Here is a 16,398-nt window from a genome sequence, read left to right on the forward strand (position 1 = left end):
AGGTTAAAATATTTAAACAACTCTGAACCAATTATATTAAGTTGGGGACAGGTCGAAAAGCATTAAACATTTATGCTTGCACTTGCTAGCTAATTTGTCATATTTAGCTAGCATGCTGTTGCTAGCTAATTTCTCCTGGGATAATTTGTCCAGGCTTTTTCTTCTCTTGACTTTATATTGCGATTGGCAACTTTCATAAATGAGGTGCATTACCGCCACTGACCTCGTTCGTCTTTCAGTCGCCCACGTGGGTATAACCAATGTGGAGATGGCACGTGGGTACCTGCTTCTATAAACCAATGAGGAGATGGGAGAGGCAGGACTTCTATTTTAGCCCTTGGCAACGCAGACGATCATAGGCGCGAGCGAGCAGTGTGGGTGCAATAATTGAATAATCTAGATTTCTAAATTTATTTTGCAACGCTCGAGCACTCGACATGAGCAGTGTAGTCAGCCTGTTAGGGAGCTGGTACCTTGCCCTTTGATTTGCCTGATCTGCCGAACGGTCTCCTTGAGGATGGCACATTTATCTGGCTTCACGTTGAAGCTGTCCATGTTGCCGAAGTTGGCAGAGATCAGCTCGGCCAGCTCCTCCATGTAGTTACTCTCCTGCTCCTTCCTGCGCTTGTCACATCTGCAGGGAAAGGGAGTGGGGGGGGGAGAAAATAGGAGATAGTCAGATATGTCACCATGACAACCACACCTCTCCTTCCATAATGACCTGCTGTATACTTGAGTTAAAATGCTGACACCACAGAAATCTTCTACATGAACAGATATTGAAGCTGAGGGAATTTAACAGAGGCTAGAGAGAAAAGGACACACTTTGACCATAAGAGACAGTGTCACACACAAAGATCGACAGAAAGGAAGATGGAGACATCGCTCCCGACAGTGACTCACCCCATGCCTGGTGTATCGCAGGTGGAGATCTTGCGTTTCCGTTCGGAGCACATGGGCTCCAGCGAGTTGTCTGCCACTTCACTCATCCTCAGCGCATGTCAGCACCTGGGAGACAGAGACACACTGTATCCAGACCTCTGAGACCAACATGGCTTGGTCTATTATGTTAGAACTTAGAGAAGGTCCCGTCTTTGGGCGTCTCGTCCAAGAGGATAGTCCATTAAAACTATTATTCCATACACTGACTGACTATAATCCCTTCAATTCAACGCCGATTTCAGGGAGTAAGCTGGAGGTTTGGAGCGGTGCTGAGCGATAGTGCTTTCTGAGGTCGGTTATTCAAAATAAATAGAAAAGGTTTTCAATTTTCGGGTTGAATGCTATAACTGAAACAATTAATAAAAGTCCCATGGTAGTGACTGCCCATTACTGCTTATTCACATTACCTTAATAAATTACTTCAGTCATGTATATTACATTTATTTCATTTGATGACTTATTTCATTCCAAGTCATCTCATCTCTACAGAGCTGCTGTCTGACAAAAATCACTATTTTGGAAGCTCAATGGAAATAAGGCATACTTTTATGACTGCTGAATACCAACTATCAAATCACTGATCATGTATTTGCAGGTGGAGAAGTCACGAAGCAACAGCTGCTCTCTTTATCCCTTCATGATCTTGTATTCTTGTCTCTTCAGTAGAAGGCATTAAAAAAGAACCACAGACCTGACAAGTAAATGCGCAATGGATGATAGGCATTGCAGTTAATTACCACGGTTTATGCTCTAAACTATGTAGAATATTGGCCTGTTGGAAACTACAACTCCCTACATCGCACAGTTCAAGCTGGATCTGATTTATCTCTAGAGATATTGTGCAATGTGCGCATTGAGCTCACAAAAATAAAAAATTAAATGGAATTCAAATAAATTGAACTGACTTGGACAATTAGTTGTTTAAAAAAAACGAAAACAAATGTTGGTTAATCGCTCAGCACTAGTAGCTACACGAGTCTCCCTTCATTGCATTTGATAAGAGATAAATCTCATCTGTTCCAGTGTGAGGAGAGACTGACAATGATGTAGTGATTTAGAGCCTCTGGGGAAAATGGGTCATCCTGCGTTCATCCTGTGCCTGCACCACTCCTCGTGCTCTAATAGTACAGTACGGTCAATAAACCCCCAGCACAGGGACAAGCACAAGCTGGATTGCGTTCCTACAGAACAACAGAGATGTCCCAAGGTTAGGCTATACTGCTCTGTTTAACCTTACTGAACCGCAAGATACATTCACATTTCCAACTGCTCCCTGACCCCAAATCCTCTCTCTATATCCGCTCTCCCCTTCTTCGTACACTCTCTGGCCATTCCTCTTCCTGTCCCGCTCAACCCCCCCCCCCCCCTCTCTGAGCGTGCTGCTGCTGGCCGTCCGGGCGATCCTGCCCTTGTTTTCCTCCCCTGGCCCAGCCTTGCACTGCGTCTGACCCCCTCAGGGTTCACACCAGAGGAAGGTAGACACTAAGGCCACTGCTCTTTTCATTTCCACACAGAAAAAAAACACTGGAGTTCATTGTTCCAGCACTTGAGACGTAGGCAATGACAGACACACATCTCAGGGTGGGCAAGCACACTAGCACACACAGACATACACTGGCTTTCTAACAAGAGCACACACACACACACACACACACACACAGCTATGAGCGCATCATTCCGGAGTGGAATACTGCAGAACGGATGGGAGTGGTTATGCAACCCCAGTCCAAACTGCAGGCATGGACTTGTATAGCGCCACCTCTTTGACACAGTCCTAGTCGCCACTGCACGCGCCCTGTCCTGTCCCCACTGCATGCGCCCTGTCCTGTCCCCACTGCACGCGCCCTGTCCTGTCGCCACTGCACGCTCCCTGTCCTGTCGCCACTGCACGCTCCCTGTCCTGTCGCCACTGCACGCTCCCTGTCCTGTCGCCACTGCACGCTCCCTGTCCTGTCGCCACTGCACGCTCCCTGTCCTGTCTTTCCCCACTCAGTCTCGCTCTTTTTCCATTCCCTCTCAGTCCTCTTTTCTCACCTCTCGTGCTCCTAGACCTTAGTGCTGCTTTTGATACCATCGATCACCACATTCTTTTGGAGAGATTGGAAACCCAAATTGGTCTACACGGACAAGTTCTGGCCTGGTTTAGATCTTATCTGTCGGGAAGATATCAGTTTGTCCTCTGACAAATCAACTGTAAATTTCGGTGTTCCTCAAGGTTCCGTTTTAGGACCACTATTGTTTTTACTATATATTTTACCTCTTGGGGATGTCATTCGAAAACATAATGTTAACTTTCACTGCTATGCGGATGACACACAACTGTACATTTCAATGAAACATGGTGAAGACCCAAAATTGCCCTCGCTAGAAGCATGTGTTTCAGACACAAGTGGATGGCTGCAAACTTTCTACTTTTAAACTCGGACAAAACAGAGATGCTTGTTCTAGGTCCCAAGAAACAAAGAGATCTTCTGTTGAATCTGACAATTAATCTTAATGGTTGTACAGTCGTCTCAAATAAAACTGAAGGACCTCGGCGTTACTCTGGACCCTGATCTCTCTTTTGAAGAACATATCAAGACCATTTCAAGGACAGCTTTTTTCCATCTACATAACATTGCAAAAATCAGAAACTTTGTCCAAAAAAGATGTAGAAAAATTAATCCATGCTTTTGTCACTTCTAGGTTAGACTACTGCAATGCTCTACTTTCCGGCTACCCGGATAAAGCACTAAATAAACTTCAGTTAGTGCTAAATACGGATGCTAGAATCCTGACTAGAACCAAAAAAAATGGATCATATTACTCCAGTGCTAGCCTCCCTACACTGGCTTCCTGTCAAGGCAAGGGCTGATTTCAAGGTTTTACTGCTAACCTACAAAGCATTACATGGGCTTGCTCCTACCCCTCTCTCTGATATGGTCCTGAAGTACATACCTACACGTACGCTGCGGTCACAAGACGCAGGCCTCCTAATTGTCCCTAGAATTTCTAAGCAAACAGCTGGAGGCAGGGCTTTCTCCTATAGAGCTCCATTTTTATGGAATGGTCTGCCTATCTATGTAAGAGACGCAAACTCGGTCTCAACCTTTAAGTATTTACTGAAGACTCATCTCTTCAGTGGGTCATATGATTGAGTGTAGTCTGGCCCAGGAGTGTGAAGGTGAACGGAAAGGCTCTGGAGCAACGAACCGCCCTTGCTGTCTCTGCCTGGCCGGTTCCCCTTTCCACTGGGATTCTCTGCCTCTAACCCTATTACAGGGGCTGAGTCACTGGCTTACTGGGGCTCTTTCATACCGTCCCTAGGAGGGGTGTGTCACTTGTGTGGGTTGAGTCACTGATGTGATCTTCCTGTCTGGGTTGGCGCCCCCCCTTGGGTTGTGCCGTGGCGGAGATCTTTGTGGGCTATACTCGGCCTTGTCTCAGGATGGTAAGTTGGTGGTTGAAGATATCCCTCTAGTGGTGTGGGGGCTGTGCTTTGGCAAAGTGGGTGGGGTGATATCCTTCCTGTTTGGCCCTGTCCGGGGGTGTCCTCGGATGGGGCCACAGTGTCTCCTGACCCCTCCGGTCTCAGCCTCCAGTATTTATGCTGCAGTAGTTTGTGTCGGGGGGCTAGGGTCAGTTTGTTATATCTGGAGTACTTCTCCTGTCCTATTCGGTGTCCTGTGTGAATTTAAGTGTGCCCTCTCTAATTCTCTTTCTTTCTTTCTTTCTCTCTGGGGACCTGAGCCCTAGGACCATGCCTCAGGACTACCTGACATGATGACTCCTTGCTGTCCCCAGTCCACCTGGCCGTGCTGCTGCTCCAGTCTCAACTGTTCTGCCTTATTATTATTGGACCATGCTGGTCATTTATGAACATTTGAACATCTTGGCCATGTTCTGTTATAATCTCCACCCGGCACAGCCAGAAGAGGACTGGCCACCCCACATAGCCTGGTTCTTCTCTACGTTTCTTCCTAGGTTTTGGCCTTTCTAGGGAGTTTTTCCTAGCCACCAAGCTTCTACACCTGCATTGCTTGCTGTTTGGGGTTTTAGGCTGGGTTTCTGTACAGCACTTTGAGATGTCAGCTAATGTACGAAGGGCTATATAAATAAATTTGATTTGATCTCTGCAGTTGTGGAGAATGATGAAAACAAACCTCAGTCAGCTTCACATCTTGAAAGACAAACACATGCTAGAGTGCTGCTTGCTGGTAATAATAGAGAAGGCAGAATATGTAGCTCACATGTATACAGTATATCGGTGGAAAATAACAAGGAAGTGGTTATATAGATCAGGGTTTCCCAAACTTGGTCCAGAGGCCCGCCCTGGGTACACATTTTGATTTTTGACCTAGCACTACACAGGTGATTCAAATAATCAACTCATCCCCCTGTGTATAGCCTCGCTATTGTTATTTTACTGCTGCTGTTTAATTGTTACTTTTATTTTCTATTTATTACTTAACACTTTCTTAAAACTGCATTGTTGGTTAATAAGGGCTTCTAAGCATTTCTCTAAGGTCTAAATTTGGCGTATGTGACAAATAATATTTTAATTGATCATCAAGCATTGGTTATTTGAAATCAGTTGTATAGTGCCAGGGCAAAAAAAACAACAACAAAAAAACATGTACCCAGGGAGGGCCCCAGGACAGAGTTTGGGAAACTCTGCTATAGGTGACCGCAGTGAAATGTTTTATTCCCTTGTAGAAATATTTCCCCTTGTATAGAATCTGCCAATCATACTGTGGTGATGGTAAAGCATTTGAACATAAACAATTTTCTCCAGTATTTTGACAACCATGCTACCATGGCATCAAACAGTATATGCATGTTTGTAACATGCCTCATTTATTTGTTGTTCGCCTTTATTCCTCAACTTTTTCCCCAGTAAGTTTGTTGACTTTGAAACCTTGCAGTGAATCACGCTTAGGGAGAGACAGTAGGCCTATACTCTGGAGAGAACGCAAACATTGTGCCCTTTCTATTTCAGAGAGACGTCGACTGAAAACAGCAGCCAGCGCACCACAAATGAGTCACAACAGGCCTGGCATTATGCAAATGATCCTGAAGCAGACACTTCTGACAATGTGAAACTTGCCCAGAGATAGATAGATGTTTGTTCCATCAGATATGGGGCAGATTTTAAAGTGATAGGTACCGAAAAGCAGTTGGTTGTACAAGACAGCATAGGCTTACAGTTTGTTGAACTAATGGAGACCAAGATGAATGAAGATCAGGGGCTTCATTTATCATCCGTGTGTACATTTCTCACTAAATTCTAGCGTACATGGAGATTCTAAGACTTGCATGCTCAACAAATTGGGATTTATAAAAAATATAAATGAATGTGTGTGCTCGTGAACGACCGTTACAACCCCAACTGGAAAACACCGTAAAAGGTGAATGGAGGGAAAAACATTTTTTATTAAAAAAATATTTCAAAAAAACTCATTTGCTGTATAATTTGGAGAAATTAGAACTGGGCAATGACAGTTTCTAAAAGAAAGCGCAAAGGCTAATTTCAAATCACCTGTAGAAGTGTGGGCAGATTATTATTATTATTTTATTTTTTTACAAACTCCTGCAGTGACTTTTTCAATCCAAAAATGCTTAGCGAGTCCGAAACACTGGCTGTGCATTCTGAAATGATTGTCTAGTCGAGCAATTTAAAAAGGAAATACTACGGCCCTCACTTCGATACAAAAAACAAACTGTTCTTCCATATTAAGATTAAATATGCTATGGTGTTGCACTCGTATCAATACTGTTGCTTACCCATATTGTCAACCGTTTTGAATACACCACAGGTCCATTTACTTTTGAGCATGGCTTTGTTGTGTAGCAGATATAATCTGGTCATGTCAGAAAGGAGAGACATGTCCTGTAATGTGCTTGCGGCCTATATAATAAAAGTAAGATAATATAATAGACTACATGTTGCTATGCGATGTCCTTACCAATGGCAAATGCAGATTTATCATTAAAAATGGTAAAATGTTTATTAGCCTACCATTATTATAAGTCCTGTGCACCAAACACCTTCACCCCCCCCCCCCCTGCAATATAAATTGATCAACCACTAGAAGCTGTGCGGGTGCATGGTTTGAGCTGTGCGTGGAGATACACACACTTTCCCGTCACGTTTGATAAATACCAACCTTTGCGGGAAAACTTTTTTGTGCGCAGGCACCTTTGATAAATGAGGCCCCTTGAGAGTGAGGGGCAGTGTAAGTGACATGGACTCTAGCGCACTGGTCTACTCACCTTCACCTGATTGTGTCCAATCAAAATCCATTCACAGTCTAGGGTCTCAATGTCTACAGCAGTTACGAGCCAATGAATGCTACTGGAGTCAGACAGACAGGACTGTGACATGAGTTGGTGAACAAACATAACCAAGCCCAATGTGCCGCCTGAAATGTGTAACTCAACACAAACCATACGTTTAATTTTTGGCTCCGTTTACTTTATGTTCACTGACGGTGGGCAAGGTAGACGAAATTCGAGCAAGGGTTGCCTTCCAGAGAGACCGAGATTGTAACATTCGCTGTTTTACGGAAACATGGCTCTCTGGGATATGTTGTCAGAATCGGTTCAGCCACCGGGCTTCTCCATGCATCACACCGACAGAGAAACACCTTTCTGGGAAGAGGAAGGGCGGAGGGGGGGGGGGGGGGGGGGGGGGGCGTATGCTTCATGATTAACGACTCATGGTGTAATCATAACATACAGGAACTCAAGTCCTTCTGCTCACCCGACCTAGAATTCCTTACAATCAAATGCTGGCCATTTTACGTACCAAGATAATTCTCGTCAGTTATAGTCACAGCTGTGTACATTCCCCCTCAAGCAGACACCAAGACGGCCATCAAGGAACTTCACTGGACTATATGCAAACTGGAAACCATATATCCTAAAGCTGCATTTATTGTAGCTGGGGATTTTAACAAAGCAAATTTGAGAACAAGGCTAACTAAATTCTACAAGCATTTTGACTGCGCTACACGCATGGGCAATACCCTCGACCACTGCTACTCTAACTTCCGCGATGCATACAAAGCCCTCCCCCGCCCTCACTTCAGCAAATCCGACCACGACGCCATCTTACTCCTACCGTCTTATAGGCAGCAACTCAAACAGGATGTACCAGTGACGAGAACCATTCAACGCTGGTCCGACCAATCGGAAGCCACGCTCCAAGATTGTTTTGATCATGTGGACTGGAATATGTTCCAGTCAAGCCTCAGAGAACAACATTGGCATATACGCTGACTCGGTGAGTGAGTTTATAAAGAAGTGCATTGGAGATGTACCCAATGTGACTATTAAAACCTACCCTAACCAGAAACCGTGGACGAATGGCGGAATTTGCGCAAAACTGAAAGAGCAAACCACCGCATTCAACCATGGAAAGAGGTCTGGGAATATGACTGAATATAAAAACAGTGTAGTTATTCCCTCCGCAAGGCAATCAAACAAGCGAAATGCCAGTACAGAGACAAGGTGGAATCGCAATTCAACCGCTCAGACACGAGACGTATGTGGCAGAGACTACAGGAAAAAAAAAACACCAACTACAGACTACACACAAAAAACAGCCACGTGACAGACACCTTCCTTGCTCGCTTTGAGGATAATACAGTGCCACCGTTGCGGCCCGCTAACAAGGACTGCGCACCTCCACCCCTCTCCACGGTTGACGTGAGTAAAACATTTAAACCCTCGCAAGGCTGCTGGCCCAGATAGCATCCCTAGCCGTGTCCTCAGAGCATGCGCAGACCAGCTGGCTGGTGTGTTTAAGGATATATTCAATCGCTCCCTATCCCAGTCTGTTGTCTCCACATGATTCATGATGGCAACCATTGTTTCTGTACCCAAGAAGGTAAAGATAACTAAATGACTAATGCCCCATAGCACTCACTTCTGTCATCATGAAGTGCTTTGAGAGACTGGTCAAGGATCATATCACCTCCACCTTACCTGCCACCCTAGCTAGACACACTTCAGTTTGCATTCCGCCCCAACTGGTCTACAGACGATGCAATCGCCATCACAGTGCACAATCCCATCTGGACAAGAGGAATAACTATGCAAGAATTCTGTTCATGGGCCTCCCAGGTGGCGCAGTGGTTAACCTCTTGAACCTATAGGGGCGCTGTGTCATTATTGGATAAAAAGACGTGCCCGTTTTAAGCGCAATATTTTGTCACGAAAAGATGCTCGACTATGCATGGAATTGACAGCCTTGGAAAGACACAACTCTGACATCTCCAAAACTGCAAAGATATTATCTGTGCGTGCCCCAGAACTAATGCAACAGGCGAAACCAAGATGATGTTTCATACAGGAAATGCCCCGGATTCTGAAGGCGCTGTGTTCCAATGTCTCCTTATATGGCTGTGAATGCGCCAGGAATGAGCCTGCGCTTTCTGTATATTCCCCGAGGTGTCTGCAGCATTGTGACGTGTTTGTAGGCATATCATTGGAAGATTGACCATAAGAGACTACATTTACCTGGTGTCCCGCCCGGTGTCCTGTGTGCGTAATTAGTAAGTCCATGCCACGATGGATTTTATCGTCGATAGATATGTGAAAAACACCTTGAGGATTGATTCTAAACATCGTTTGCCATGTTTCTGTCGATATTATGGAGTTAATTTGGAAAAAAGTTCGCGTTTTAATGACTTTTTTCTTTTTTTTTCTCTCCTTACCCAAACGTGATGAACAAAACGGAGTGATTAGTCGACACAAATAATATTTTTTGTAAAAACGGAACATTTGCTATCTAACAGAGTCTCCTCATTGAAAACATCTGAAGTTCTTCAAAGGTAAATTATTTTATTTGAATGCTTTTATGTTTTTTTGTGGAAAATGTTGCATGCTGAATGCTAGGCTTAATGCAATGCTAGGCTATCAATACTCTTACACAAATGCTTGTTTAGCTATGGTTCAAAAGCATATTTTGAAAATCTGAGATGACAGTGTTAACAAAAGGCTAAGCTTGAGAGCAAATAGATTAATTTCATTTAATTTGCCATTTTCATGAATAGCTAACGTTGTGTTATGCTAATGAGCTTGCTGATAGATTTACACAATCCTGGATACAGGGTTTTTTCGTAGCTAAATGTGACGCAGAAAACGGAGCGATTTGTCCTAAACAAATAATCTTTCAGGAAAAACTGAACATTTGCTATCTGAGAGTCTCCTCATTGAAAACATCTGAAGTTCTTCAAAGGTAAATTATTTTATTTGAATGCTTTTCTGTTTTTTTGTGTAAATGTTGCATGCTGAATGCTAACGCTAAATGCTACGCTAAATGCTACGTTAGCCATCAATACTGTTACACAAATGCTTGTTTTGCAATGGTTGAGAAGCATATTTTGAAAATCTGAGATGACAGTGTTGTCAACAAAAGGCTACGCTTGAGAGCTAGCATATTTATTTCATTTCATTTGCGATTTTCATGAATAGTTAACGTTGCGTTATGGTAATGAGCTTGAGTCTGTATTCACGATCCCGGATCCGGGATGGGGAGATCAGAGAGGTTAAGGGCGCTGTACTGCAGCGCCAGCTGCGCCACCAGAGACTCTGGGTTCACGCCAAGGCTCTGTCGTAACCGGCCGCGACCGGGAGGTTCGTGGGGTGACGCACAATTGGCCTAGCGTCGTCCGGGTTAGGGAGGGTTTGGCCGGTAGGGAAATCCTTGTCTCATCACACACCAGCGACTCCTGTGGCAGGCCGGGCACAGTGCGCGCTAACCAAGGTTGCCAGGTGCACGGTGTTTCCTCCGACACATTGGTGCGGCTGGCTTCCGGGTTGGATGGCGCTGTGTTAATAAGAAGCAGTGTGGCTTGGTTGGGTTGTGTATCGGAGGATGCATGACTTTCAGCCTTCGTCTCTCCCGAGCCCGTACGGGAGTTGTAGCGATGAGACAAGATAGTAGCTACTAAAACAATTGGATACCACGAAATTGGGGAGAAAAGTAAAATAAATAAAATTACTGTTCATTTACTACAGCTCAGCATTCAAAACCATAGTACCCTCCAAGCTCATCATCAAGCTGGAGGGCCTGGGTCTCAACCCGCCCTGTGGAATTGGGTCCTGGAATTTGACGGGTGGTGAAATTCACTGACCCTCAACACTGGGGCCCCACAAGGGTGCATGCTCAGCCCCCTCCTGTACTCCCTGTTCACCCATGACTGTGTGGCCATGCACGCCTCCAACACAATTATCAAATTTGCAGACAATAGTAGGCTTGATTACAAACAACAAGACCGCCTACAGGGAGGAGGTGAGGGCGCTGGGAGTGTGGTGCCAGGAAAACAACCTCTCACTCAACGTCAACAAAAGGAGATGATCGTGGACTTCAGGAACCTGCAGAGGGAGCACCCCCTATTTACATCAAAGGGACAGCAGTGGAAAAGATGGGAAGTTCCTCGGCGTACACGTCACAGACAAACTGAAATGGTCCACCCACACAGAAGGTAGTTGTTGGGGAATTATTAGATATTACTGCACTGTTGAAACTAGAAACACAAGCATTTCTCTATACTCGCATTAACAATCTGCTAACCATGTGTATGTGACCAATAAAATTTGATTTATGATTTTATTTTATTGGAGAGGTTTTCATGTGGAGTATGTCCCGCCGAAGCACGCCAGTAAGAGTCATCCAGTTGGCTGGCTGATACAGGATGGAACAGAACCCACTTCTCTACTTCCCGTGGAAAAGTTTAATATTTTGGTAGAACTTCATGGAACCATTATTTCTAAAAAAGATACAGGAAGCCACAGAAGACAGCATCCTATTTGCATCCTCTCTCACGGTCCCCTGCGTCATCACTTCCTGGATATGGCCTCCCAGCCACGACATTTACATAGAGTGGGGAAAGGGACCGATACGGACTATCTGGCCTCAGTTGGCTGTCAGAGTCCACTACTGCAGTACCAAGCAACTTTCCAACGCTAAGCTTAGCTATCCTCTGTCAGTTCCCTTGATGACTTAATTTCAACATTATTCACAGGTTTCCGTTAGGAAAATGTGGCACCGGACAACATGACAGGGAAGATTATATTTACAGTCCATTTGAGAAATGTACCAATGGCAAGGTTTAAGAGGCTCTTCTCTTGGCTGTAGAGACAATTTTGCTGTTTTAAAGCTAGTTTCCTGCTATACTATATATTTGTCATTGATTATGCTTTGTTTTTTTGCCATCTGAGTGACTCAAAACATAATAATATCAATGGGGTCCCAAAAATAATTTTCTTATTGATTTGCAGTGGCAGCCACGATTTAGCAGCGGTGGTGCATATAGGGAAAAAAAAGTAGAGCGATGCACCACCTGTGTGTTCCTATGGGATCTTCCACACAGATCAAACCCAAAAAATGGTTCACAGCAACTGAGCTAAAGGTGCAGCTGAATAATTAAAACACAGAGCGAGGGAGAAAGAGAGAGAATGGATGATGAACGAGAGATGTTGGGAGGAGAGTGTGTGCCACTTCAAGTCAAGCAGCAAGACTAAATTGTTTGCATCTCCCTTCTAGACATGCATTACTTCAGGTCGGCGGACGATAAACTGGTAACACAAGTCTGACAAGGGGCGCACACACACACACACACGTTTTTTGAATGAGGTGGCATATTTTCATAAAAAAACAGAAGACATGAATATGACAGGGGAGGTACTGTAAAAAAGAGAGAAAGGAAGGGGTGGAAAAGGGAGGAAGAGTGTTGAGCTGAGCTCAAGAGCTGCAGTGTCACTAAGTCAGGATCAGAAGAGGACATTCTAGCTGCGCTTGTACTAAAGTCTGTAATCTGAACTGTGAGACGCAGGCTAGCACAACAAAGACACCACACACTACGGACTGACCAGACCACAGCTCTCCACACGTAAACTTAAACATAACCGCAACATCGTAAGCAGACAAACCGTCACCAACTGACCCACCTGTCTTTGGTCTTCAAATATGAAAGCAGTGGCAGATACATTTGGCGCAATTACCCTGTATTCAACCATTCAACCAACCCCCACCCCCACAGTCATAAAGAAACAAAAAGGCATCTAACAAGAGTTTGGGACGTCAAGTGCAAAAGGAAACAAGAGGACAGAATGACTTCCTGTTTTTCTTCAAAGACCAGCCCCACCTCCACCCCAGCAAAACACACATTTTTCAGCCACTTTGGGATGACAACGGCTACAATAGCTGCTGCTCACACTACAGGAGCTTTTCTCCCGTCTCAACCCGTGTCATATCCATTTTATATAGCTGAAGTTGACACCGTGCACATCAACAAATCCTTTGTTTTGTTGTCGCATCCATGTAAACAGGTGACCGAGTTCGCTACAGAATCTGAACAGTTTTATCCATTTGTGAAAACACATGATTCTCATGAAAATAGTGGGTCGTTGAGACAGAACTATGACTTATGATAAAGAAAGAAATATGATTCACAAATGGGACTGAAGTACAGCGAGGCAGACATGCCAAGCATGTGAAAACTTGTGCAGACTTCTAAAAAGCTCAGCTGTAAAACTGTAAGAAAGACTCCATTATCCAGTCGGAAACGGACTGGCAGCTCGGAATTCCAACCAAGCCCTGAGCACGGGGGGGGGGGGGGGACTGTTCTCGCAGTCTGCACTTGAGGGCAGGACAGTCTGGAGACGTCCCCTCTGTCCATCCCAAGAGAGCTGCGTTATAAAAACGCAATAAGGAAATCAGTCAATTGAAATAAATTCATTAGGCCCTAATCTATGGATTTCACGAGACTGAATACAGATATGCATCTGTTGGTCACAGACACAAAAAACAAATTAAATAGGGGCGTGGATCAGAAAAAAGCAGACTGATGTGACCCCCATTTGGCATGACAATGGGCCTCAGGATCTCATCAAGGGATCTCTGTGCATTCAAATTGCAATTGTGTTCGTAGCTTATGCCTGTCCATACCATAACCCCATCATGGGGCACTATGTTCACAACAGAAAACCGTTCAGCCACACAACGCCATACACGTGGTCTGCAGTTGAGGCCGGTTGGACATACTGACAAATTCTCAAAAATAACATTGGTGGCATCTAAAGAAATTAACATACAATTATCTGACAACAGCTCTGCGGGACAGTCCTGCAGTCAGCATGTCAATTGCACATTCCCTCAAAACTTGAGAAACCTGTGGTATTGTGTTGTGTGACAAAACTGCACATTTTAGAGTGGCCATGTTTTGTCCCCAGCAAAAGGTGCACCTGTGTAATGATCATGCAGTTTAATCAGCTTCTTGATATGCCATCCGTCGGGTGGATGGATTATGCCACCCGTCGGGGTGGGGTGGGGGGGGGGGGGGGGCTTTGTGCATATGGAACATTTCTGGGATCTTTTATTTCAGCTCACGAAATCAACACTTTACATGTTGCGTATGCATTTTGGTCAGTGTAAATTAAACATACTGTTTTTGTATTCAGATCATCAAAACCAGCCCCATAGTACCGTTAGCCACAGTCCTGTCCATTTCTGTAACCAACATGACTGAGTGAGATGGGAGGAGAAAGAAGCTTCAGTACACAAAGATATGTAAAAGTGTGATTTCTTCTCATCCAAAAATGCTTTATCTTATCCAGTGAAATGCCAGCACCTCCGTCAGACAGGAGACAGCAGTAGCTAAGGTTTACAGTAGAGTTCAAACACACCCCCAGCCTCATGGAGAAACAGCTCACATTAGAATAAAAACAAGCCTTTCACAAACTCCTATTCTCTCACTCAGTATGAAGAGACAAAGAAAGAGGGGGAGGTAAGAGCTGAAAAGGAAGGAGGGCAGAGATTCGGGACAAGAAAACAACCATACCTGTACCTCTTCAAAGGGCCAGGCCGTGTAACAGCCAATGGGCTCCTTGAGAGAGGTGCAACAGTAAAAGGGATATGCCACTAAATACAACCCAACTACATAGGACCCACAGTCAGCATGTGTGTCTTCTCTGCCTGTCTGTCTGCGTGCTGTTTTCTGACGAGGTGCGAGTGTGTGCACATGAACATTAGAGGGAATTGGTGGTGCTGCAGTGCAGGGGAAGAGAAATACACAAAGAGAAAGGCACAGCAGAGGCATAGCAGAAAGAGGCACAGCAGAAAGAGCATTCAGAGCACAGCAGCTTCTCTTCTTGAGAAGGCACCCACCCTCCCACACACCATCATGCAACCGATAGAAACCCGACCATGGCCGAAACAAGTGTGTGTGTGTGTGTGTGTGTGATTTGATCACGCAGGGCTAATATTATGCTAATGGTTTCATTAATCAATGGCCAATGAGCCTTTTATCTGACAGCACAGAGCGCCAAGCCTGCTATGCTTCCATTCTGCCTATTGAGATAACATACCAGCTCTTCTCAGACTCCTATTGAAGAAGCAAAACACATGGTAATTTATCAACCTCATGAGGAAAATAATTTGAAGAACAATATAAAATCTCTACCACAAGTTTCAACTCGAGGGTAAATAATATGAACAATGAAAACACACCAGTCTACAGAGAGAGGAGGGTTAACTTTATACCTCCACCACCCAGGCAGGAGCAGTGTGTAGTGTTAACGGTGTTGCTCAGCTGAAAAGCCAACTTTCATTTCAGAGCACGACACATGATTTCCTCCTCGCTGGCTCCTCCCTCATGGATCTGTGGAGTAAACACAGGAAGAGAGCAGGCTCTGTTCCACGCCAGACCTGGGCGTTCCTGTGTAGCTCCTGCGGGGTCAAAAGTTTAACGTGGTTTAAATGTTACCTTTCCTCTGCCAATCGCAGCAGCTGAACTATGACACCTGCAAATAATTCCAGTCAAAAAGGTCTGATGCCAGTTTCACCACTACCCCCCCAATCCCCTTACTACTCCTTTTCTTTATTTACTCTGCCAAGTTAGTTTGTTTGAGAATTTATGGGAAAAAGAGCATTTCCGACTGTGCAGAGAGAAAGAAGCACACGCAGTAGCTTTCAAATAAGAGGACGATTTGTCTTCTTCACAGATAATAATAATATTACATCAGGTGACTCATGAGTTAAACACAGAATTCCCATAATTAAAAAGAAACACTACATGTATAGCTGCAAGTGGTGAACTTGATCAAATGCGTCAAATTAGGTCAATCCATTTATCTCCACGGAATGGGCACAATCGAATACAGTACATTACACTGTGGTCTACTGTACTGTCCAAACTTGTGAAACAGACCTCTGATTGGTTCAGATTTTGTCCGGCCAGGGCGGACTGACCCAATTTTAACTACTTTTCAGCGTCCATTGACATTCGGTGTCAGTCGGTGCTTAGTGGGTGAGCATGCTCGTTACAGTAAATGGAAAGAGGGTAGATTTCATGGTAGTAGGGATGGACATTTGAAATGATTTCACTATTCAAATAATATCCATACATTTTTGGGGGCTATCCGATGGGGATTTGCTCGAGCGACTCAGGAGCGAGTCGGTGCACACTG

The 16,398-nt window shown here is 44.6% G+C and overlaps 1 protein-coding gene across 3 annotated transcripts in view; it reads right to left on the bottom strand.

The window, feature by feature from the left end:
* LOC139413380 (nuclear receptor coactivator 3-like) overlaps positions 1–16,398 on the bottom strand; it is a 45,851-nt gene that overhangs the window by 12,675 nt on the left and 16,778 nt on the right. For all 3 annotated transcript variants that reach the window (XM_071160686.1, XM_071160687.1, XM_071160685.1), the window contains exons 2-3: positions 904–1,008; positions 474–634 (exon numbers count right to left, since the gene is read on the bottom strand). In XM_071160686.1, the coding sequence (XP_071016787.1) occupies positions 474–634; positions 904–989 (247 nt within the window). In that variant the 5' untranslated portion in view covers positions 990–1,008. The remainder of the gene's footprint in view (positions 1–473; positions 635–903; positions 1,009–16,398) is intronic.

The sequence above is a fragment of the Oncorhynchus clarkii genome, chromosome 7, assembly GCF_045791955.1.
Source record: "Oncorhynchus clarkii lewisi isolate Uvic-CL-2024 chromosome 7, UVic_Ocla_1.0, whole genome shotgun sequence".
NCBI classification, from domain to species: Eukaryota; Metazoa; Chordata; class Actinopteri; order Salmoniformes; family Salmonidae; genus Oncorhynchus; species Oncorhynchus clarkii.